The sequence below is a fragment of the Stenella coeruleoalba genome, assembly GCF_951394435.1.
Source record: "Stenella coeruleoalba genome assembly, chromosome: 1".
NCBI lineage: Eukaryota > Metazoa > Chordata > Mammalia > Artiodactyla > Delphinidae > Stenella > Stenella coeruleoalba.
The window spans coordinates 142,326,839-142,349,981 of NC_137169.1; the positions used below are offsets into that span (position 1 = coordinate 142,326,839).

Here is a 23,143-nt window from a genome sequence, read left to right on the forward strand (position 1 = left end):
TAAAGGACTGAATCACGTAAACATCCAGGGGATGTGAGCGTTCCAGGCAGAACTTAAGAGTAGTCCAAATTTTTGAACTCCTGCCGTATATCTTTCCCCGCCTAAACTCACATATCTAGAATTAACTGCTATGATGGGTCAACTAGAGCATCTGTTCATTTCTCTGTTTTCATCATCCCATTTAATCATTTAAGTATGCTTGATATAATATGCTAACGTTGTAGATTTATTAGTTTCATCTGACACACATCATTACATATTTTATTTTTAATATTTTACTTATGTCCTAGGATTGATATTGCATATATGTATATGTAATATATCTGTATACCTAGATACAAATATATAATTTATTGAGTGCTTACTATATGCCAGTCTCACTGTGCTAATAAGCACGTGTATTATTTCATTTAATCCTCACAACACCCATGTGAAATAGGTAATAGGGAGAAACAGGCTCTAAACGAAGTTAAGAAATCTTCCTAATGTCTCCCAATAGCTACTTAGGGCTAAATAAGGATTCATACTAAAATTGGTCTGATTCTAAAACCTGAGTTTTTAAGCACTTTGCTGTACCTTACAAGAGCTCTTTAAGCCACTTTATGAGTTTTTAATATACATGTATATATCTATGTGGTACAAATTATAAGGATATAAAAATTTTATCCCTTACGCTGAGATATTTTATTTTTGATAATGTAACTAAACGTTAGTTGGTTTATTATTATTATTGATTGGAGAAAAATGAAAAAAACATACAGACATGTAAAGTAAAAGATCTATTAGAACATTTTTACGGTTTCTAGTATCTTTAAATTATTTCAACAAATATGTATTGTCTATCCACTTTGTGTTCTGTCATGCGGATGGGGATACAGGTAAAGTATGGGTATGATGACAGCATTCAAGGAGTTTGCAGCTCATCTGGGGTAATAGGAGATGCACACAAGGATGATTTCATTCTGTATAATAAGTAGTTAAATACCAATGCAGATGAAATGAGAACGGTGAGAATGAGTGTAATCAGTGTAGGAAGGAAAAGAAAGAAATCAGTGTGGATGGAGGTAGAGAGATGGAATTTGACCAAGTCTCTATGACTAGTGGACTTCAAGAGAGTGAGCCAACATAATATGACTTCTGTTATTTTATTTGAAATGTAGGCCCCAAATACAAAGCCAAATGTAATTTTTGATTGCCCATGCTGTGGCTTCCCTTTATTAGAATGGATAATAAAGAGTTGACTGTATTTTTACATAATACTTGAAAGCAGAAAGTAAGTTTTCTTATGTTTTTTATGACTTTTTATTAAAAGAGTTTTGTTGAATCATAAGCCGCTACCCATATTCAATTTTACATGTATTTTTTTCCTTTTTTCCTATTCATGTAATAGTTGTGATTTATGTAGAACTATCAGAAAAGTGTGGGCCAAAAGCTTCTTTAACAACAAGGCAAAAACTTGACATTGCATATATTGTTAACTGAAAAATCTATGTATATTTTACTGCCTGCTTTACCTTTCTGATTCAGGTGAAGTATTTGATTACTTAGTTGCCCATGGAAGAATGAAAGAAAAAGAGGCCCGTGCAAAATTTAGGCAGGTATGGAAAGTAGTTTTCAACTTTGTTTTGCTGGTATTTCTAGTGATGTACAATGGACAGTATCACAGACTGGAATTCAGAGTACATGGTACTTTCAAAAGAAAAATTCCTGCTTTCTTACACTTTTTAAGAATGGAAAACTGAAAAAGAAATTTGTTCTTCCTGAATTTAAATTTAAAATAGTTGCCATTGGTTATTTCTAGTTCATCATAAATAGTAAAATGTTTATAGGTGAGATTCTTATTAATAACTCTTTGAGAGTCTTGGAAATACAGACTAGAGTGAGATAGAAAGTAAATACTTAAACCTTTATCCAGTAATTATTATCAAGTATTATTAGTTTTATGTGTACAGTATAAATGTGTACTGTTTAAAGAGGTTTTTGTATTTTTTAAATAATGAAAGATGTCTTAGTTTTGGAACTCATATTTTTGTAGACTTAAAGACTATGATCAATTTTATTTAGTCAAGTAGGGAAGGAACCTTGCCAGTGTGAAGAATATGGTAAGATATTGATATTTCCAGGTCAACTTGAATATGATTTGTTACAGAAATGATAAAATAAGAAAAAGCAATTTAAGTTCATCTAAGATTTTGTTTTTAATGTTTAGGAATGAAGTATTTAAGATTATCATACTTTATAAATTACTGTAGAAATGATAATAAATTGTAAATTGTCCACAAAATTTACTGAAGTAAAGTTTCAACAGACAACTTACTATATCCCAAACTTTACCTAAGTGAATTTAAAATATTTGTTCAAAAATAGTTCAGGGCTTCCCTGGTGGTGCAGTGGTTGAGAGTCCGCCTGCCGATGCAGGGGACGCAGGTTCGTGCCCCGGTCCGGGAAGATCCCACATGCCGCGGAGTGGCTGGGCCAGTGAGCCATGGCCACTGAGCGTGAGCATCCGGAGCCTGTGCTCCGCAACGGGAGAGGCCACAACAGTGAGAGGCCCGTGTACCGCAAAAAAAAAAAAAAAAAAGTTCAGTATCTCTTCTGTAAACATTATTCTACAGTTAAAGGGATCCTGTAATCAATAAGGTTAGGAAACACAGACTACTGATGTGAAATCTTCCTCTGTGAGATTTGACATATATGTTAACATATAAACAATTGGAGAAGTCCTGAAGAAGATGGGAGGAAAAAAACCTGTTCAACTTTTTTTTTTTTTTGACATAGCATTCTGCATATCGATCGTGGAGTGAGTTTATTTTGTGAAACCTCTATTATTAATATGTCACAGAATCACTATTTGGAACAATATACATGAATACTTTAGACCAAAGATAAACATAGCCCTTATATTTAGGATAGATTCCTAGGAGCATTTGACTTAAAATAGCTGAATCTAAAGACAACTGGTAATGAGGAAGCAGCATTGAGAAGCTGAATGGTATTCAGCTACATATTGTTAAATTCTTTTCTACTGTGGAATGGAAGTCCATGCTTACTTAAGTGAAGAGCTACAATCATCACTTTAAATATCATCGTTCTTTCCATCTCAGTCACGCTAGTTTTAGTAGCCTATTAGGAAGAAAATTCCAATTGACATGAAATATTTCCATTGGGATTTTAATATATATTTCAAGGACTGTCACTACTCACTCTTATTGTTTTTAGTCAGTTGGTTTTATTTATTTATTAAAAACATACTGTGGTCAGAAATTGTACTGGGTACTATATGGAATTAGAGAAGGTGCTGTTTTAAAGAGCTTACTCATCTCTACTGATGGGTGGGAGCAGGATAGCAGGCTGGGACACAGATATTTTTCATAAAGATCCAAATAATTACTGATTGGCTCTTTTTTAAAATAAAGTCTGGATTACTTTGAAATCAAATCAGAGATTGAGTGTTAAATGAATGCTATTTAAAATGTAAAACAGTGGCAATTTTAAAAATAATTATCTATTTATTATAAATATTAAACATATTAACTATCTGTATGTGTTCCCCCCAAATTAAATAGGTAACCAACTCACAGTTTTAAAAACTAGGGACACACACACAATTTTATAGTTATTTGGCAAAAAGTTATATTTGTTTTTCAATTTATTTTTGCTAAGTTCATTTTTCTTTATAGGTGTAATTAAAACTCAAATAAATGTGTATTTACTTTTATTTTTATTTGCTCTGTATTTCATAAAATTACTTTAAAAACTTTACCAGTGAGAGGGAATGTACTGTATTAGTAAGGATATGTCCTTGACCCTACCATTAAATATAGCAGAGACACTAGGACAGTTCAAGACCAATTTAGCAGTCATTGCCCATACAATGCTGCTGCCTTCCTTAAGATTTGAGGGCCTGCAAGAGAAATCATAATATTGACTCAACCCTTCCAGTATCAAGGCTACTACTTAAAGCTTGGGAATTCCTGACCCACGTATAAATAATTGCAAAGCATCCTCCCCCCACAGTTGCACCTCATGGCGAAACATTGACATGTCTGGTCTTAGGGTCAGTGCAGGACTGATGGTCAATCATGTTTTCAAGATCCATAACAAAAGGATTGTAGGGAAGTTTCTGCATCCTATTTGTGGAGGTGCAGAATGTTTTGAGATGGGAGGGTCTGGCCATAGAATAATGCAGTAAAACTTGGGCTTGTGCATGGGGGTTCTTGCAGCGAGCGAGTCAGAAGCCAGAGCTTCTTTTATGGCAGAAATTGTACCCTGCTAGATAAGTGTGATGATATGATAAATTATCTTTCCCTTCTTAAGTCTTTAAGGCTCAGGAGATTTTTATTCCAGAAGTGCCTATAGAACTGCTTTCACAGAAACTATCTTGTCTAATGTGAAATGCATGTTTGGTAACCAAATCATTATCTGTAGCATGCCTTCTTCACAGTATCAAGAGAAGGGGACTTGAAAAAGATAATATCATTATCAGCAAAGTTCTGTCATCTATGATGCAAAAATAGCGTTATAGTATGAACATCCTGTAGCCTATATAGTATGTTCAATAAGATGTATTAATATTTACATATAAATGTATGTCTCTCTTAATTGGTAAAAATTGGATATTAGAATTTTGAAGCATATTGCTTAAGAAAACTAATACTACATGTATTCATTGTAGGATTCTGCTGTATTTGGAGGACTCACACCTCAAATTGATTATAATCATTCACAATTGTTTTGCTCAAACACAGTCATGGTTCTGCAGTACCTGCTTAGTTTGGAATTCAGAGACTTTTACCAACTTGTCTATCAGGATTTAACTCCCAGTATTACCATTTTCCCACCTACTTTTCAAATACATTGTGTTGCCTCAACATCAGTGCAGGGCTTCCCTGGTGGCTCAGTGGTTGAGAATCCGCCTGCCAATGCAGGGAACACAGGTTCGAGCCCTGGTCCGGGAAGATCCCACATGCCGTGGAGCAATTAAACCTGTGTTCCACAACTACTGAGCCCATATGCCACAACTACTGAAGCCTGCACGCCTAGAGCCCGTGCTCCGCAACAAGAGAAGCCACCGCAATGAGAAGCCTGCGCACCGCAACGAAGAGTAGCCCCCATGCTCGCCACAACCAGAGAAAGCCCACACGCAGCAATGAAGACCCAATGCAGCCAAAAATTAAAAAAAACAATCAGTGCATTTTACCACCTTACCTCCTACGTCCCCATCCCCAAACATCCACATTTTAAAATTTTACTATCCTTCATGGAGGGCTTAGATCAATTATCACCTAGTAACTGAGATTATTCTTTATCTTTTATGATTCCCTCACTTCTTTGTACCTCTGCTTCTATGATTCTACTTTGTAGTATGTATAGTTACTCATAAACATGTTTCTTCCTCCTAATCAGACTGTAAGCTCCTGAAAGGCAGCGTGCATGTAGGGTGCATGAACACATTTTTGTATTCCCCTAGCAACCAGCACATTTTCTTGCACATAGCAGGCACTCAATAAACTGTTGAATCAAAATGAATTTAATTGAATTACATCTTACTCACTGTGTGTTGATTTTGTTTTGAATTCATGTCTTCTCTTTCTTTGAACCATTATAATATACATTAAAATAATTTTATAATACTGAAATATCAGTTTCACTTGTACTACTTTGAAGTTTTTTTTTTTCCTAACCAGTATCCTATAAGCATGGTCATACTTCACATCACCTTTACCATTCAAAAATTTCATTTCTGGGGCTTCCCTGGTGGCGCAGCAGTTGAGAGTCCACCTGCCGATGCAGGGGACACAGGTTCGTGCCCCGGTCCGGGAAGATCCCACATGCCGTGGAGCGGCTAGGCCCGTGAGCCATGGCCGCTGAGCCTGCGCGTCCGGAGCCTGTGCTCTGCAGCGGGAGAGGCCACAGCGGTGAGAGGCCCGTGTACCGCAAAAAAAAAAAAAAAATTTCATTTCTGTCCCCATTGGTTAATGCCTAACCAATATTCAGCATTCAAACTGTGTTTACGTTTAACTGAATCCACAGAATTGAATGTTCTGCTGTGCATTAAAATGGCCCTCCTATACATCAGATATACTTATATGTACAAAGTAACTCTTAGTTGATTGCTATCAGATTGTTTCCTTTTCTGTATTTTATGTAATAAAGCGTATAACTATCATAGAATTGCTTATAACCTATTTCTCATTGGTATCCTCGGCCCTTAAACCATTGGGTGCTTTCCTGTTTAGCACTTATCCCCAAAGAGCCCTATGTAATGGTTAAAAATTAAGATGGTGTACAAAATCTAGTTACAAGGGTAGAACGCTTTGCCCAGCTGAATTAGTGGCAAGTTTAAGATTAGATTTCATTTCTACCTCTTTTCTTTTGATAATTAGGTTTCCTTTAAAGGCTCAAAAATTTTTCCTTTGCTTTATACTATATGAAGAGACAAAAATAAGGTATTGCTAAATCCTGTTGATAAATTCTTAGTCAGTTGACCTCCCTGAAGAAACATGCCTTGAACACATTTAATATAATTCCTAAAATACAGTTTTGCATTTTGAACTTGAGCCAGCTGTCTTGGAATGCTGATTCATGTGTGCCAGAATTCTTATTTCAACAGTGGGATAAACCATTTGACCAAAACTACAAAGTGTATACATTGTATCATGTGAACAGAAATATAACAACCCATAAAGAAATCTTCATGGACTCTGACAAATATTTTAGTGTATTTTAGCAAGAGAATACTACTTTTGCACGTTGTCCACATTTAAAAGTGAAAATTTCATAACTTTAATACGTATGGTTTTCTGAAATAAAGGAACAGTGAAATTGCTAAACGTAACTTTAAAATCCAAGTTAGTAATTTTTCTAAATTGGAATGATAATTGGGGAAAAATTGAGATGTTTTTACCACAATAATTTTGAATCTTTTATCCAAATATTTATTTCAGATTGTATCTGCTGTACAGTATTGTCATCAAAAGTGCATTGTTCACCGTGATCTTAAGGTAAGTGATTGGTTTTATTACAAAAATTAATTATTATTAATTAATTTAATTAAATTAATTAATTATTAACAGATATGTGATACTACTAGAGATGTCTTTTTGATTGCCTAATTGTGCCAGGCACTGTATAAGGAAATTAGTTTTTATTTAGTTCTCACAGCAACTTTTTATAAAAGGCAGTATTTTCTTTCTTTTTTTTAAAATTGAAGTATAGTTGGTTTACAGTATTATGTTAGTTGCAGGTATACAGTGAAGTGTTTCAGTTATATATATATATTTCAGATTATTTTCCATTATAGGTTATTACAAGGTATTGAATATAGTTCCCTGTGCCATACAGTAAATCCTTATTGCTTATCTATTTTATGTAAAGTAGTATGTATCTGTTAATCCCATACTCCTAATTTATTCCTCCCCTGCTTCCTTTCCCCTTTGGTAACCATAAGTTTGTTTTCTATGTCTGTGAGTCTGTTTCTGTTTTGTATATAGATTCATTTGTATTATTTTTTAGATTCCATGTATAAATGATATTATGTAATATTTCTCTTTTTCTTTCTGACTTCACTTAGTATGATATTCTCTAGTCCATCCATGTTGCTGTAAATGGCATTATTTCATTCTTTTTTATGGCTGAGTAATATTCCATTGTGTGTATATACATACACACACACCACATCTTCTTAAGCCAATCGTCTGTTGATAGGCACATGGTTTGTTTCCATGTCATAGCTATTGTAAATAGTGCTGTTATGAACATTGGGGTGCACGTATCTTTCTGAATTGAGTTTTTGTCTTTTCCAGATATATGCCCAGGAGTGGGATTGTTGGATCATATGGTAGCTCTATTTTTAGTTTTTTAAGGAATCTCCATATTCTTCTCCACAGTGGGTGCACCAACTTACATTCCCACCAATGGTGCGCAAGGGTTCCCTTTTCTCCACACCCTTTCCAGCATTTAATATTTGTATACTTTTTGATGATAGCCATTCTGACCCATGTGAGGTGATACCTCATTGTGGTTTTGACTTGCATTTCTCTAATAATTAGTGATGTTGAGCAACTTTTCATGTGCCTGTTGGCCATCTGTATGTCTTCTTTGGAGAGATGACTATTTAGGTCTTCTGCCCATTTTTTTGTTTGATTTTTTTGATATTGAATTGTATGAGCTGTTTGTGTATTTTGAATATTAACCTCTTGTTGGTCATATCATTTGCAAGTATTTTCTCCTATTCCTTTGGTTGTCTTTTCATTTTGTTGATGGTTTCCTTTGCTGCGCAAAAACTTTATAAAGTTTGATTAGGTGCCATTTGTTTATTTTTTTCTTTTATTTCTTTTGCCTTGAGGAATGAACTTAACCAGGAGGTGAAAGACCTATACGCTGAAAACTATAAAACATTGATAAAGGAAATTGAAGATGATTCAAAGAAATGGAAAGATATCCCATGCTTTTGGATTGGAAGAATTAATATTGTTAAAATGGCCACACTACCCAAAGCAATCTACAAATTTCATGTAATCCCTATGAAAATACCCATGACATTTTTCACAGAACTAGAACAAATAATCCTAAAATTTATATGGAACCACAAAAGTCCTAGAATTGCCAAAGCAATCCTGAGGATAAAGAACAAAGCTGGAGGCATAACCCTCCCAGACTTCAGACAGTACTACAAAGCTACAGTAATCAAAACAGTATTGGTGTAAAAACAGACAGATCAGTGGAACAGAATAGAGAGCCCAGGTAATTCCCTGGTGGTCCAGTGGTTAGGACTCGGCGCCTTCACTGCCAAGGGCCCGGGTTCGATCCCTGGCTGGGGAACTAAGATCCCACAAGCTGCGTGCACGGCCAAAAAAAAGAATAGAGAGCCCAGAAATAAACCCACATGTCTTCGATCAGTTAATCTATGACAAAGACAAAGGAGGCAAGAATATACAGTGGAGAAAAGACAGTCTCTTTAGCAAGTGGTGTTGGGAAAGCTTGACAGCTGCATGTAAATCAATGAAATTAGACCACTCCCTCACACCCTCACAAAAATAAACTCAAAATGGTTTAAAGACCTAAATATAAGGCATAAAACTCCTAGAAGAGAACATAGGCAAAACATGCTCTGACATAAATCATAGGAATGTCGTCTTCTTTTTTAATAAATTTATTTATTTATTTATTTTTGGCTACATTGGGTCTTCCTTGCTGCACACAGGCTTTCTTTAGTTGCGTCGGGTGGGGCTACTCTTCGTTTTTCTGCATGGGCTTCTCATTGCGGTGGCTTCTCTTGTTGTGGAGCGCAGGCTCTAGGCGCGTGGCCTCCAGTAATTGTGGCATGCAGGCTCAGTAGTTGTGGCACACGGGCTTAGTTGCTCCACGGCATGTGGGATCATCCCAGACCAGGGCTCAAACCCATGTGCCGTGCATTGGCAAGTGGATTCTTAACCACTGCGCCGCCAGGGAAGCCCAGGAATGTTTTCTTAAAAGGCAGTATTTTTACTGAGGAAATGAAGAAAATGTGGATGAGAAGTTATCTAGCATTAAAGACTAGAGGATTTGATTGCATTAATTAGCTTCTTTTAATAACATAAATGAGGAACTTTGTCCCTAATTAAAAATGCCTGAGGCCTCATTCCATCAGAAGCAGGGTCAGGGCACAAATCCAGATTTGTCTGATGTAAGAGCCAGTGCTCATCCTCACATTAAAGTTCAAAGAAATCAGGAAAGTTTTAAATGTTTTTATGAATCTTGAATGCATATGATTAGTATAAACTAGCATACTTTGGAATAAGAAATGTGTGATAGTCAGGAAATGTTTGTGGCAGTGAACATGGGAGCCATGTTTCATTTCATGGGGAAATGAAATCGGATGTCTGTTTAGGTGTTTTGCCTATTTTTTAATCTGGTTGTTCGTTGTTTTGTTATTGAGTTACGTGAGTTCCTTACATATTTTGAATATTAACCCCTTATCAGATATGTGGTTTGCTAGTATTTTCTCCCATTCTATAGGTTGTCTTTTCATTTTGTTGATGGTTTCCTTTGCTGTACAGAAGCTTTTTAGTTTGATGTAGTCTTACTTGTTTAATTTTGCTTTGGTTGCCTGAGCTTTTGATGTCTAATCCAAAAAGTTAATAATACTGTATTGAATACTGGAAGTTTGCTAAGAGGGATTTCAGGTGTTCCCATCACACTTATCAAAAAAAAGGTAACTGTGAGGAAGTATGTAGCTTGACTTAAGTAATCATTTCACTGTTTGTGTGTATATCAAATTATCATGTGTTATACCTTAAATATACATAATTTTTATTTAAAAAATAAAATAATTTAAAAAAAGAAAGAATGGTTGGGGCCAAATGGATTTTTTTCTTTTTGAACGAAGGTAGAAGATTCCTTGTCTAAGAAAGTTTTCTTTTTTTTTTTCCTTTTTCTCTGTTTCTCCAAAGTTAACTTGCATGTTCCATACCTAGGAGGTCTTTTTTTTTCCCAACTTCTTTTCCCATTGCCTCTGTCAATTACTAGCACTAGTTTGTGTTATATTTGAATACATTGTCCTAAACAGTTGTTGAAAGTCTCATCCTGTATTTTGACTCCATTGTTCTGAGCTTACAGATTTTCTCCTGCTCCAAATATTTCTATTTCTGTTTCCTCCCTCAGCTATTTTAAGGGAAGTCACTGCTTCAAAGAAAGAGAAAGAAGAGGGCTATTTATTTCCCTGCCTGTGTGTTTGACTCCTAGTTTGTCATCTCATTTCTTATACGGAAAATATCTGCAAAAATTCATGTTCATTACCCAGGAGTTTCCTGTATGCTCTTGGGAGGAAACCTCAAAACCCTCTCCTTCTCTCCTCTTCTGAGGCAGCCTTGGGTACTTTGCTATCCATCCAGACATCTTTAGAGAGACTGGGAAAAGTCTAGTTTGCTCCAAGACAGCCTCAGAAATTTACAGTGACCAGGCCCTTACATCAGAACATCAGAGTGACCTGGTTTTGTCGCACAGTCCATAATGTTAAGATCTAATATAAATCTCCCAAATCTGTGTGCTGTCATAATATTTATGTAATAAGTGATACCACATTTTTTGCATATTTTTGGGTGTTAGATGTGTATTTTCTGAAACAAGATGAAAACAAATATCCCAAGGTAGTATTCCTTAAAAAAGGAAAGGGAGGAAGTAGGCGAGGGAAGAGCCATATGATGGGCAAAGTCCTTGGGTCTGCTGACTGTTGGACCCTCCAGTGGTATAAACTGTAGAGAACTCTGATTTTCATTTTAGTCAAATTTTACTCCTTTTTGTAACCTGATAAAACACATCTACAAACTAAGCTATAACTTCATTAGTCTGTCAGTTGTAACAGAGTTTGAAACAAAACATGTGCAAAAGCAAATCCTTTATTGAATTGCTTGCATTTATAAAAGGTACATTTAAATTTTTTCATTGAATGATTCTGATTTAGGAAGATTTTAGAAAACCGGCATTTTAAAACATGGGAGAAATCACTTCTTTCTACCATAATAAACCCCTAGAAGAGAATCTAGTTTTAGAAAAGCAAAAGGAGGCTTAAAACAGATAAGATCCAATGGAGGCTGTGTTGTGTTGTTTTCTTTTACTGAGAAAAGAACTTTGTTGAGGATGCATTTTGCAAGAAAGGACAAGGAATCAATTCAGTAGTCATAGAACCCCTGACTGGGAGTTAGTTTAAATATATGCTTGAGGCTTGCATTAACCAGTGATACTCTATTAAACAGCATATTTGGGTAAACTTGTGGGAAGCCCAAGATGGATTAGTGTTATGTTGACTTACATTCTTTAGAATAGGTCATATTAAGGTGCAATTCCAGGATGTTTCTTACCATGAGGAAAAAAATTAGGTTTAAAATGACCTATGGAAGAAAATGGTTTTTAAGTAACCTTTCTTAAACAGTTACATATATGCATATAAATGGAGCCTTCCTATATAGTGTTAAAATTCAGTTTTATATAAATGTAATTCTGAGAAGTTACACATTGAAGTACTCTACTGGGCTCCTCAATTTGATGTTACACTTAAAAATGAGAGACAAGAAATAGAAGTTTGAGATCTGAAACAATTATAATGAACGTTTTATTTTATGTAGGCTCTTTACATTGTCCTTTTTATTATTTTCCTCTTAGGCTGAAAACCTTCTCCTTGATGCTGATATGAATATTAAAATTGCTGACTTTGGTTTTAGTAATGAATTTACAGTCGGGAGCAAGTTGGACACATTTTGTGGAAGCCCGCCTTACGCTGCCCCTGAGCTTTTCCAAGGGAAGAAGTACGACGGGCCTGAAGTGGACGTGTGGAGTCTCGGCGTCATTCTCTACACGTTAGTCAGTGGCTCCTTGCCTTTTGACGGCCAGAATTTAAAGGTATCAGCTAAATTTGATATTAATGTTCTATCCCCAAGCACAGTGATTTCATAAGCCAGTGATACGTGCTTTCTTTTGCTTTGTAAGGAACTGCGGGAGCGAGTCTTACGAGGGAAGTACCGTATTCCCTTCTATATGTCCACTGACTGTGAAAACCTCCTGAAGAAATTATTAGTGCTGAATCCAATCAAGAGAGGCAGCTTGGAAGTAAGTAATTTTTTCGACTCCATATTTAAAGTCTAACAATTAAAATATTCAAGGAACTACAGAGCATTATTTCAATAATTTTTCCCCACGTTTTTTAAGGAAAATTGCCAAACCATCTCATTTGCCTTTTATTTAGATCTAGAGAAAGTCACGTGATGCTTTCACTACTCAAAGGTTGTGCAGTAGGTTTGGCTAAAGACTCTTATTTCTTCTTTGTCCTGCAGTGACGTCTTAAATGAAAACAACATCAAAATAGGGATAAAATTGACTTAGTTGAAGAAGAAGGAAAACCTAGTCTCTGTCACAAATTGCTTGGTCCAGTATAGAAACCTTGTATTTAGTAAGTACAGATATTTCAAGGATAAAAGAAGATAGTGAAATTTGAATCCAGTGAATACTTCATGGCTGTATCTGATAGTAAAAAATTTAATAGAACCTCTCAACATCAGTACAGAAAGTTTGCAAATATTTAAGTAGAACATATTGGAAACAGGTATTTCATTTCTTACCACACTGTTGTGTTGCCTACATACATTCAACATATGTGAGGTTATTTATAATAACAGACGCTGTTAAAAAAGTACTAAGTATGTTACAGCCAGTAACATCAGAGGTTCACATAACCAAAATGTCTAATCTTTTTTCCTTGTGACACTACAGTCAGAACAACTTATTAAGCATTTTTCCCATCTGTTTTTAAAAATATTTTAGCCTGTACTAAGATAATTTCAGAGATTCAGCATGTATTGTTCACTAGTATTCTTTGTCTTCATTTATTTGCCTTAATAGATAGGGTAGAAAATTCAGAGAATTAACCTCATTTAAACTGTACTTTTTTAGTGTAGCAATGGGGGCCTTCTGGCACGGACTCCATGCTGGTTAGGAGGCAGCCTTATAGTGAGCCATCCCTGTGTACAGAGCTCTCAGGTTAGTTTGGGCTTTGTAATTGTATTACCACAGTACTTTTCACTAAAAGATACAATATGATGTTTTGATGGAAGTTAAGGGATGGTGACTTCCATTGGGAAATTATTTTAAATGTTTTATATCAGTAGATCAATTATCAGATATTTTTTACTGAATTGTTTGTTAAAATGTGATTAGTTACTTCCTATGATTTTTGTGGGTTTTTTTCTTTGGGGGTCAAAGGATATGTTGTAATGTTTTAAAAGATAAATCTGTGCAGTAAAAAAGCCCACTTTCATATTACCGCTCTTCTAAACTTACTTTCAACCATTATAATGGAAAATTGTGTGAAATAGTTATAATTGTTGACACTCATACAAGTTCTAAAATTTTATAGGAACATAAGCCTCCCTTGATCCTGCTTTATGACCCATTTTTATCATTGGAGCCAAGTTTACTTGAATGTCACTTAACAAAATGTCCAGAGTTGAGGCATCAGCTCAGCTAATGAGAGGAACAAAAAGACCATAAAGAACAAAAATTATTTGGGGGGAGTAGATTTTACAAATCTCTATGGACGATTGATAAGATGTGCTTCGAGTCTTAACTGTGATTAATTTACAGTGGCCAAATATTTAAGTCTTTCATCCTTTGCATTAAAATATGAAGGATTAAAGTATGAATTCTCTGACTTGAATGTAAAAGCAAGTTATTATTACGAAAACATTTGCTCATCAGAAGCTCAACTTGATGTATTTGAATATAGTCTGGAACTTCCTGTTCCACCTTGTCAAAATTAAGTCTTCCAGCCATGGAACCATGAGTCTACGTTGGAAATATTATCGTAATATTGCAGATATCACCATACAAAGGCTGGTCTGCTTCACAATTCCCAGAAATGGTTTTCCAGAGAAACCTGACACCATTGGAAAAAAAAAAATAAAGATTTCTTTATACCAAATCTTAAGAAACTCCCCTTGAAATAACAATGATGTCGAAAATTATATTAGTCTTCACTTTTATTTTCATACCTACTTTATTATCAACTTTACAACCAAAAAATCCATAAAGTATAAAAAGCAGCTATTTTCAAAACACCAGTCTTCAGTGTGTAAACATAAATTTTTATTCAGTAATAATGTTTTCATGTCATGTTGCATTCTTTTTTTTAAACTTAAATGTTTTTAGTATGTCCTCTTTGCTTTATCATGAGAGTGACTGCCTTCTCTGTCAGTAGCTATGTTGTTCTCCTTGGATTATGTATCAAAGTTTATTTAACTATTCTCTGCTTGTTCCACATGTGAGTTGTTCTCATCGTTTTTGCTAAAAATAATATGATGTACTTTTTCCCTTTGGGATGTATGCTTGGATAAATTCTCCAGACAGTAATTACTCGGTCAAAGGGTATAAACAGTCTGCTAGGTCCTGTGTATCATTGCCAAAAGATTGTGTGTTAACTAAGGCATTTGAAGGTACATATTCTGCACAGCTTGTTTCAGTATTGGATAAAAATAGTTTCTAGTATTTGATGCCTTTATGGTAGTAATACAGTTTGTCATAATCGCTTTAATTTGTATTTCTTTCATTAGAGATAATGCTCAATATTTTTAATGAATAGGTTAAGTGTCCTTCTTCATATGTAAGCTTTCTGTGTCCCTAAACTACTTGTCTAAAGGAGTCTGGTTAATCAGCTTCATAGACTTGTATCAGCTTTGTACCTTTTGAGATGAAATATTTCCCTGTTAATTCTCATATTTTAAGAAATGGAACTTGATGTTTTTTTTCGGTGTTACTTGAGTATCATGAGTTATTGATGAAACTCTAGTCTTCACTATGTAATTTGCTAATATTGAAGTTTGATTTAAAGAATCTTTATTTTAAATAATTTCACATTCTACTTGCTTGACCCATAGTTGCTTCTAGATCTAAACAGTTAATATATTTTTTTCAGGTTGTATATCTGAGTGCGGTCACCTCTTCCTAATTGTACTCATAATGGGGGGGACAGTATCACACATGGTTTTCAAAGGATTTGTGTTTTATGTTGTATGCTGGGTTTTTTCCTATTTATTTGAATATTGGTGTGTCTGGATTTTTTTTAGAAAGATACTGAAATTTTTTCCTGCTACCCCCTCTTTGTATATTCTTTCATTTTTCCAGTCCTTAAGTAAGATGGACTGTGTTACCTTTCAAAATAATACAAAATTTGAGCCTAAAGCAAAGTTCCTCATTATTGCCCTTTCTCCCTCATCTTTGGTCCTCCTCAAAAAGTATTTATTTTTACTTTTAACATCTTTTTCAGCCTGCTAAGATAATCTTTAAAATCTTGCTTGTGTCTGCCCAGTTCAAGTGACAGCAAAGCAGAAAACAATTAATAATAATAATAACCATTTTTCTAATGAAAATTTCTAAGTACAAATTCAGAAGCATATGGTATACTTTACAAAGGTTGAAACCATTTAAGAAAAATTATTTTCATCTGGCCAGCCTAAAGTCCATAATTTTTTAGTGTTGGACCTATGTGTAGGGTGTATATTTCCATTGGTCATTTGTTTAACTCTTTATAATTCATCTGAATCAATTATTTTGTTAGAACTTTTCAGCAAATAGTCATTTCTGTTCAGTGACAGTGATGGCTACGGTAAACTTGCTTCAAGTTTGGAATCTTGTTGGACCTCTTGTTCCTCATGTTGAGATATCTCAAATGAAACTTGAAATGGACTAGTTTGTTCAACTGGTCTAGTGCAGTATGTTGGCCAGTGGTTTACACTGTGCCTGAAACCATCAGGAATAGGGTTGCGTGAACTCCGCGGTCACCAGCACCACCATTTTCTGGGGACACTTACTTCTCCCTTGGCTTTGAATGTTAACCCTGCGATTTCCATGGAGGAATTTTGAGTGGGCGTGAGGTTCACACACTGAAGACAGGGACTTCCGCATGCTTTTTCCTTTCCTCTATCCCTATTTTGTTGCTCTCTTTGCCTTACTCCTCTAAAAGAGGTTCAGATTTAGAACTAGTGGAGTTAATTCTGCTACTTTTTTCCCCTAAGCAGATCTTCTTTCTTCCTTCTGTTACCTCCCATTCCTTTTACTGAAGGAAATTTTTCCTCAGATTATTTTTATTTTGCTTTGAAACACAACAGTTTTTAAGGAGACAAACTTTGCTATGTGGACTCGGCAACCCCCAGAGATCAGAACAGTTAAGACAGGAAAGCGAAACTGTTCTTTCTCTCATCACCGCCCAGCGGCCTTTTCTTTTCACTGTGATTTTCCACCTTCCCTGGGATCAGCCTGGCCTCAAATCTGATTTTGTGTGAAGACTAGCAGAGTCAGTGCTCCTTCTGTGTTCCTCAGATCGTTCCTTTCCCGGTGCTGTTTCTAAAATGTTGCTTATCTTCATTAATAAAAGGTAGCATTTCTCCATTGCCTATCAGATCAAGTTTAAATTCATCATCTGAGGATACTCACTTTATCTCCTGTTCTTTCATTGCATGTTACCTCTGTTCCAAGTCAAAGGAGAGGATGCCTCACCGTTCCCCCCTCACATCTGCCTTCACTTGTTCACCAGTCCAGATATTACCTATATTTGGAGAGTGAGTTCACCTCCTAACTTCTTGGGATTCCTTCCCTGAAAACTCCAGCCCACATTGCAAGTTACTCTTTTTCGTCTTTATTAATACTCACTGCTAATAGCACAATCCTGAACAGTTAATTCCATTGTGTATTCAAATATTTTCAGGTTTGGTGAGTAAATCTTATTTCCCCAGATAAAAGACAAATTACCTCAGGGTTTAGTCCACATATATATATATATATTTTTCCTTGATGTGAACAGATAATAATGGTTGTGAAATGAGCACCAAATACACACCATTTAATTGAGAAGCATCAGAAAATTTGGATTATCTTAATTTTGCTTTTAATATTTGTCTTCCACTATCAAATCTGTTATTGCTCTTGTATTTTTTACTTAGGGATACTCTGTTCCTCCCGGCACCTGAGTTAAAATCCTCAGACACCTCTTGGATTTCATCCTTTCCCTCATTCTCAAAACGAATTTTGTTAGGGAGGGTGGGAGGGAGGGAGATGCAAGAGGGAAGAGATATGGGAACATATGTGTATATATAACTGATTCATTTTGTTGTAAAGCAGAAACTAACACACCATTGTAAAGCAATTATACTCCAATAAAGCTGTTAAGAAAAAAAAAAACAACGAATTTTGTCATCAGGTGCTATAGATTGTGCCTCTTCAGGTTTTCTCTCTTCTGTTTCATCCTGTCCAGTTCAGTTCTCTGTTCTCTATCTCCTGGGCATTTTAGTGACTTCCTAAGCTGTCTTCTTGTTGTTAATCTCTTCTCTACATTTAATTTTACTCAAGGCTTCTGTCCAGGCTTATTTTAAAACACTGCCCTGTTCAAAAGCAACAAACAAGCATTTGTGCTGAGAAAGATAGTACAAGGCACAGTCTTTATCCTCAAGGACTTTAAATATAGTGAAGGAGCTGTGATAAAAGGTAGAATGTGATAACAGTCACAATAGGAAATATACAGAGTTCCATGGGAACACAGAGGAAAGACAGATGAGTAACACAGACAAGAGGTTTTATTCTTTCAGTCTACAAATATGTATTGAGCATTTAAGTGCTGGGTATGTTTAGGTGCTTGATATACAATACTGAGCAAATCAGATGCAGGTCATTCTTTGTTTGGGTTTATGGTCTAATTAACAGGTAAACACAAAATATTTACATAATGACAGGTTGCATAATTGTACACAAAGATCAGAGTACCATGAAAGACAGTGATAGAATGAGCCCAGATTTTGTGTGGACATTATAAGGCAGATAAAAAGGAACTTAGGTGGAAAAAATAGGGGGAAACATTCCAGGCAAAGGTCCTTATCTTCTACTCCACTGAGAAAACAGAAACCAGTAGTCATGAACTCTTCATTTCCTGCCACCATACTCTTAACGGTACTGTCTGAACCCCACCCACCTCCTTAGTTCCCTGTTGCAGTGGAGAGGTGTCTTCTCTTGTGCAAGACTTACCCATTCATTCCGGTGCTGGATTTAGCATGTGTGATGTGCCTTCTCAGTACCTTACTCCTTCAGTAAAGCTTTCTCTTCTGTACCATCCTAACCTCCTCTGCTAACTCCTTTCCCTCAGCCTTTATCCATACCTAAAGAGCTTCTAGTTTTTTTTAAAAGGCATCCTTCAACCTCACAGTCCCCATCCAGTATTCTTTCTTGCTCCTCCCTTTCTGGCCAGACTTTTTAAAAAGTATCTCCACCGGCAGTCACCAGTTTCTCATCTGTCCATTTGCCTCTGTGCGTTACCCTCTGATTCCCATCTCCACCACTCGGAAGCCACCCTCAGTAAACTCACCTGTCTTTGTCGTAAACACAACAGATTACGTTTTTAGTTATCACCTTATTTGACAGGACACAGCTGCCTCCTCTTCGAAAAACTCTCGCCTTGCCTAGCATGTCACTGTGCAGATTCTTCCTCCCCCCATTTACTGTTGGGATTACTTTTCTTTGCAGCCGTTACATGCTGGTAATGCTGGCATTCTTTAAGCCTCTAGTATTCGTTCTCCCTCGATTCACTCTTCTGGAGAATCCCACCACTCTGTCCTCATCTGTTGGCTGCTTTCTAAATCTCCATGCCTAGCCCAGATTTCTCCTGGGCTTCAGAATAAACTAAGTGTTGGCAGGACATGTCTGTTTGGATATGCCGAAGCACCTCACACTCAGTTCGTCTAAACCTGAGCTCCATCTTTCCCGGTCCATTCGACCTCTCTTCCCGAGTTCGGTGTCTCAGTAAATGGTATCACTCTACTCAGTTGTCTAAACCAGAAGCCTCATCATCACCTTCATTTTCCCTGAGCTCTTTCATCTCTCCCCTCACTTCCAATCACAGAGTTTTGTTGATTTTTACCAGCCAGATACTGAAAATGTCTTTCTTCCCACTGCCACTGCCCGCCCTTAGAGCGGGCTGGTATCTTCTCCCTCCTAGATTCCAGCGAAAGCCTCTTAGTGGATTTCTGAGTCTCCAGTGTTGAGTGACTCTCCACACACTGGCCGGAGAGACTTTGCAAAATCACACTCTTCAAAGATATCCTTTATCCAATTGAAAGGAAGCTTCGTGATTTGGTCCTTATTAATTTTCCACCCTGCTCTTGCTCCGACACCCGCCTCGTGTAGTCATACTGACGTACCGTCCCCCACATGCCCTGCTCGTTTGCCTGGACCACTCACAGGCTTTTGCCTCTCTTCCAATTCCTCCTGGCAGGATAACCTCTTACTTAACTCTTCTAGCATCTAACCTCCACTTACTTGGGATTCTACTATTTATAAATCTCATTCCATTGGTTATTATTTTCAGATTCTTAATATTGTGCTCTTACAGGGAGATCCGTTGAGTGCTTTGTGACCACCTAGAGGGGTGGGATAGGGAGGGTGGGATGGAGATGCAAGAGGGAGGGTATATGGGGATATTTGTGTACTATGTATAGCTGATTCACTTTGTTATACAGCAGAAACTAACACACCATTGTAAAGCAATTATACTCCAATAAAGATGTTAAAAAATATATATTGTGCTCTTAAATTTGAGAACATCACTAAGGACTTAACTTCAGCTCATTTGAAAAAGCAGAAGTATTTATGTCTAGCTTATGTTTGTTAGTTTTCTTGTTTGCCCATTCTCATTCATCGTAATAATAACAAACATTCAGAGAGCTGCCCCAAAAATGTAATGTGTTGATAAAAGGACAGTTAGATCCCGTTGTTTGTACTGATGTGTTTGTGTGGAGAGGTGGGGTTTGTTATAGATTCGGGTTTTTTTTAAAAATTTATTTTATTGAAGTATAGTTAAGTTATAATGTGTTATGTTATAGATTTGTTTTAAACATTTTTCAAGACTTCCATTTTTAAGCACTCTCTGAGCTGCCACCTCCATATATTTGTGCAGTCCAGCTGCAGAAGTGAGTAAAGTTGTCAAGGACTAGATGGGCTGGATTACAGGGACTGGTTCCAGGAACCTCCGTGGATGTTCAAGTCCCGTCTATAAAATGGTGTGTAGTATTTGCATATAACCTGTGCACATTCTCCCACATACTTTAAATCATCTGTAGATTATATGACACCTAATCCAGTGTAAGTGCTATGTAAATTGTTGCTGGTATGTCACAGATTCAAGTTTTGCTTTTGGGGCCTTTCCGGAATTTTTTTTTCTGAATAGTTTCTATCTATCGTTGGTTGAATCTGAGGATGCTAAACCCACAGATACGGAGGGCTGACTGTACTGTGTAGCTGTCCTAAGTGGTTCATCATATTCTTTGAGGATTTTTATGCATTCACCATGCAACCTAGGAAATTCTGCCAGCAACAGAATTTTCCTTCTGCAGATGCTGCTGCCTGATTACTGTCTAGGCTTCTGCCAGACATACTATTTGGGAGGAGGCAGATGAGGAACAGGAAGGACTTTGATATTTTGGAAAATCATGTGGCAGGAATTTACAGCTCTGCTTTGCAAAATTTATTTTCTCCTGATGTGCACCCTCCCTGACACTTTTACTTTATTTATTTATTTTTATTATTATTTTTTTTTTTGCGGTACACGGGCCTCTCACTGTTGTGGCCTCTCCCGTGGCGGAGCACAGGCTCCGGACGCGCAGGCTCAGCGGCCATGGCTCACGGGCCCAGCCGCTCCGCGGCATGTGGGATCCTCCCAGACCGGGGCACGAACCCGCGTCCCCTGCACCGGCAGGCGGACTCTCAACCACTGCGCCACCAGGGAAGCCTCACTTTTACTTTATTGATGAATGATCACTAAAGACTTGGTGATAGCATTGTTATTTTTTAAATTTGTAGTGAGTCTACTTTTATTTAAATTAGTTGGATAATGTACGTAAATTACCATTGCTCAAAGTGGTTATAAGAAGTAAGTATGGGGCTATCCATCAGACATTTAGATTGTTTCTGCATCTTGGCTATTTTGAATAACACTGCATTGAACATGGGTATGAAATATCTCCTCAGGATCCTGTTTCCCGTTCTTTTGGATAGGTACCCAGAAGTGGGGTTGCTGAATCATACAATAGTTCCATTTTTAGCTTATTGAGGAACCTCCTTACTGTTTACCACAGCAGCAACGCCATTTTACAGTCACATCAACAGCGCACAAGGGTTCCAGTTTCTTCGCATTCTCACCAACACTTGTTATTTTCGTTTTTTTCAACACTGGCCATCCTGACAGATACAAAGTGATATCTCATTGTGGTTTTGATTTTCCTGATGATTAGTGATGTTGAGCATCTTATATGCTTGTTGGCTATTTGTATATATCCTTTGGAGAAATATCTATTCAAGTTCTTTGCCCATTTTTTTAATTGGGCAGTTTTTTGTTGTTACTGAGTTGTAGGAGTTCTTTATAGATTCTGGATATTAACCCCTTATCTGATACATGGTTTGCCAGTAATTTCCTCATTCCATAGCCTGCGCCCTCTGGGTTGCCTTTTAACAGCCCCGGATTGACTGTTCTTTCACAGTCTCAGCTTAAATTGGACTCTGGTAATGCACACCAACGTCTGTTTTCACCCTGATTCTTACTAATTCCTAATTCCAGGCTTAAATCTTGATTGTTCTCTCTTCCCATATTCTCTGAGCTATATTGTCATTACTGACTCTGATTTCCATTTCCCATGATCTCTTCTTTCCTAATGTTTTAGTAAGTGATGATTTTTAAATTACAGGTATATATTTGGTAGAAGACCAGGAAAAAAAATCTCTTCATTAATCTCAAATGTAAAAATGAAGCAGAGGTTAAAATCAGTGGGCTTTTATATTAAAATTTTCAAATGTGAAAATATTCCTTTTAGAGGAGCATAGACAGCAGGCAGTATATTTTGAATCAGTTCATTTGGTGGTGTGTGGGGTGATGCTTAGAGTTGTCATAAGATATATAAGTATGTCCCAAAATCTTACACCTCCTGTTGACCTGCTAATCAAGCTAGAAACAGTAACTTTAGTTTGAAAACATCACGATTCTTGTTGACTGAACCAATAAGTTTCACATTTACTAAAAATGAGCTAATATAAGTGGTCGAATGTTCTGATTGGCCAAACATAATGTAGAGTTTATTTCCTAGCAAATAATGAAAGATCGATGGATGAATGTTGGTCATGAAGAAGAAGAACTAAAGCCATATGCTGAGCCTGAACCAGATTTCAATGACGCAAAAAGAATAGGTAAGTATTTAAGTACTGTGAGAGGGGTGGTCCCTAGGCTAAAAGTGAGAGTCCTTTAGTCTCCCAAAATCGTGTTTAAAATGTAAATGGGAAGCAATTTTTATTTGAAAAATACTTGCTTTATCATCTTTTCTTTCTCCAGATATACACTAAACGTTGCAAAATTCAAGTTCCTTATTTTGTTCTCATATATTATAATCTAAACCAGTTGTTGGCAACAGTGATATAAAAATTAAGATAACATAGATAAACCTCATTCTTTTCTTTCAGCAATTCCTAACGGGAGGAATGACTGATTTAAGAATCAGCACTGATCCGACTGATAAATATCAGCGAAACATAGCATGTATTTTAACCAAAAGCGTAGAGGCCCTGAGTTAGAGGGAGGAACACTTTGGCT

General features: G+C 36.5%; 1 protein-coding gene across 4 annotated transcripts in view; it reads left to right on the top strand.

Annotated features, from left to right (window-relative positions):
- Window positions 1-23,143, top strand: part of MARK1 (microtubule affinity regulating kinase 1) — a 144,211-nt gene that overhangs the window by 97,870 nt on the left and 23,198 nt on the right. For 3 of the 4 annotated variants that reach the window (XM_079945148.1, XM_079945149.1, XM_079945150.1), the window contains exons 6-10: window positions 1,528-1,598; window positions 6,948-7,004; window positions 12,142-12,378; window positions 12,466-12,585; window positions 22,644-22,743. In XM_079945148.1, coding sequence (XP_079801274.1) covers window positions 1,528-1,598; window positions 6,948-7,004; window positions 12,142-12,378; window positions 12,466-12,585; window positions 22,644-22,743 — 585 coding nt within the window. Of the gene's footprint in view, window positions 1-1,527; window positions 1,599-6,947; window positions 7,005-12,141; window positions 12,379-12,465; window positions 12,586-22,643; window positions 22,744-23,143 lie in introns of those variants that run through there. The other variant, XM_079945151.1, reaches the window with a different exon arrangement.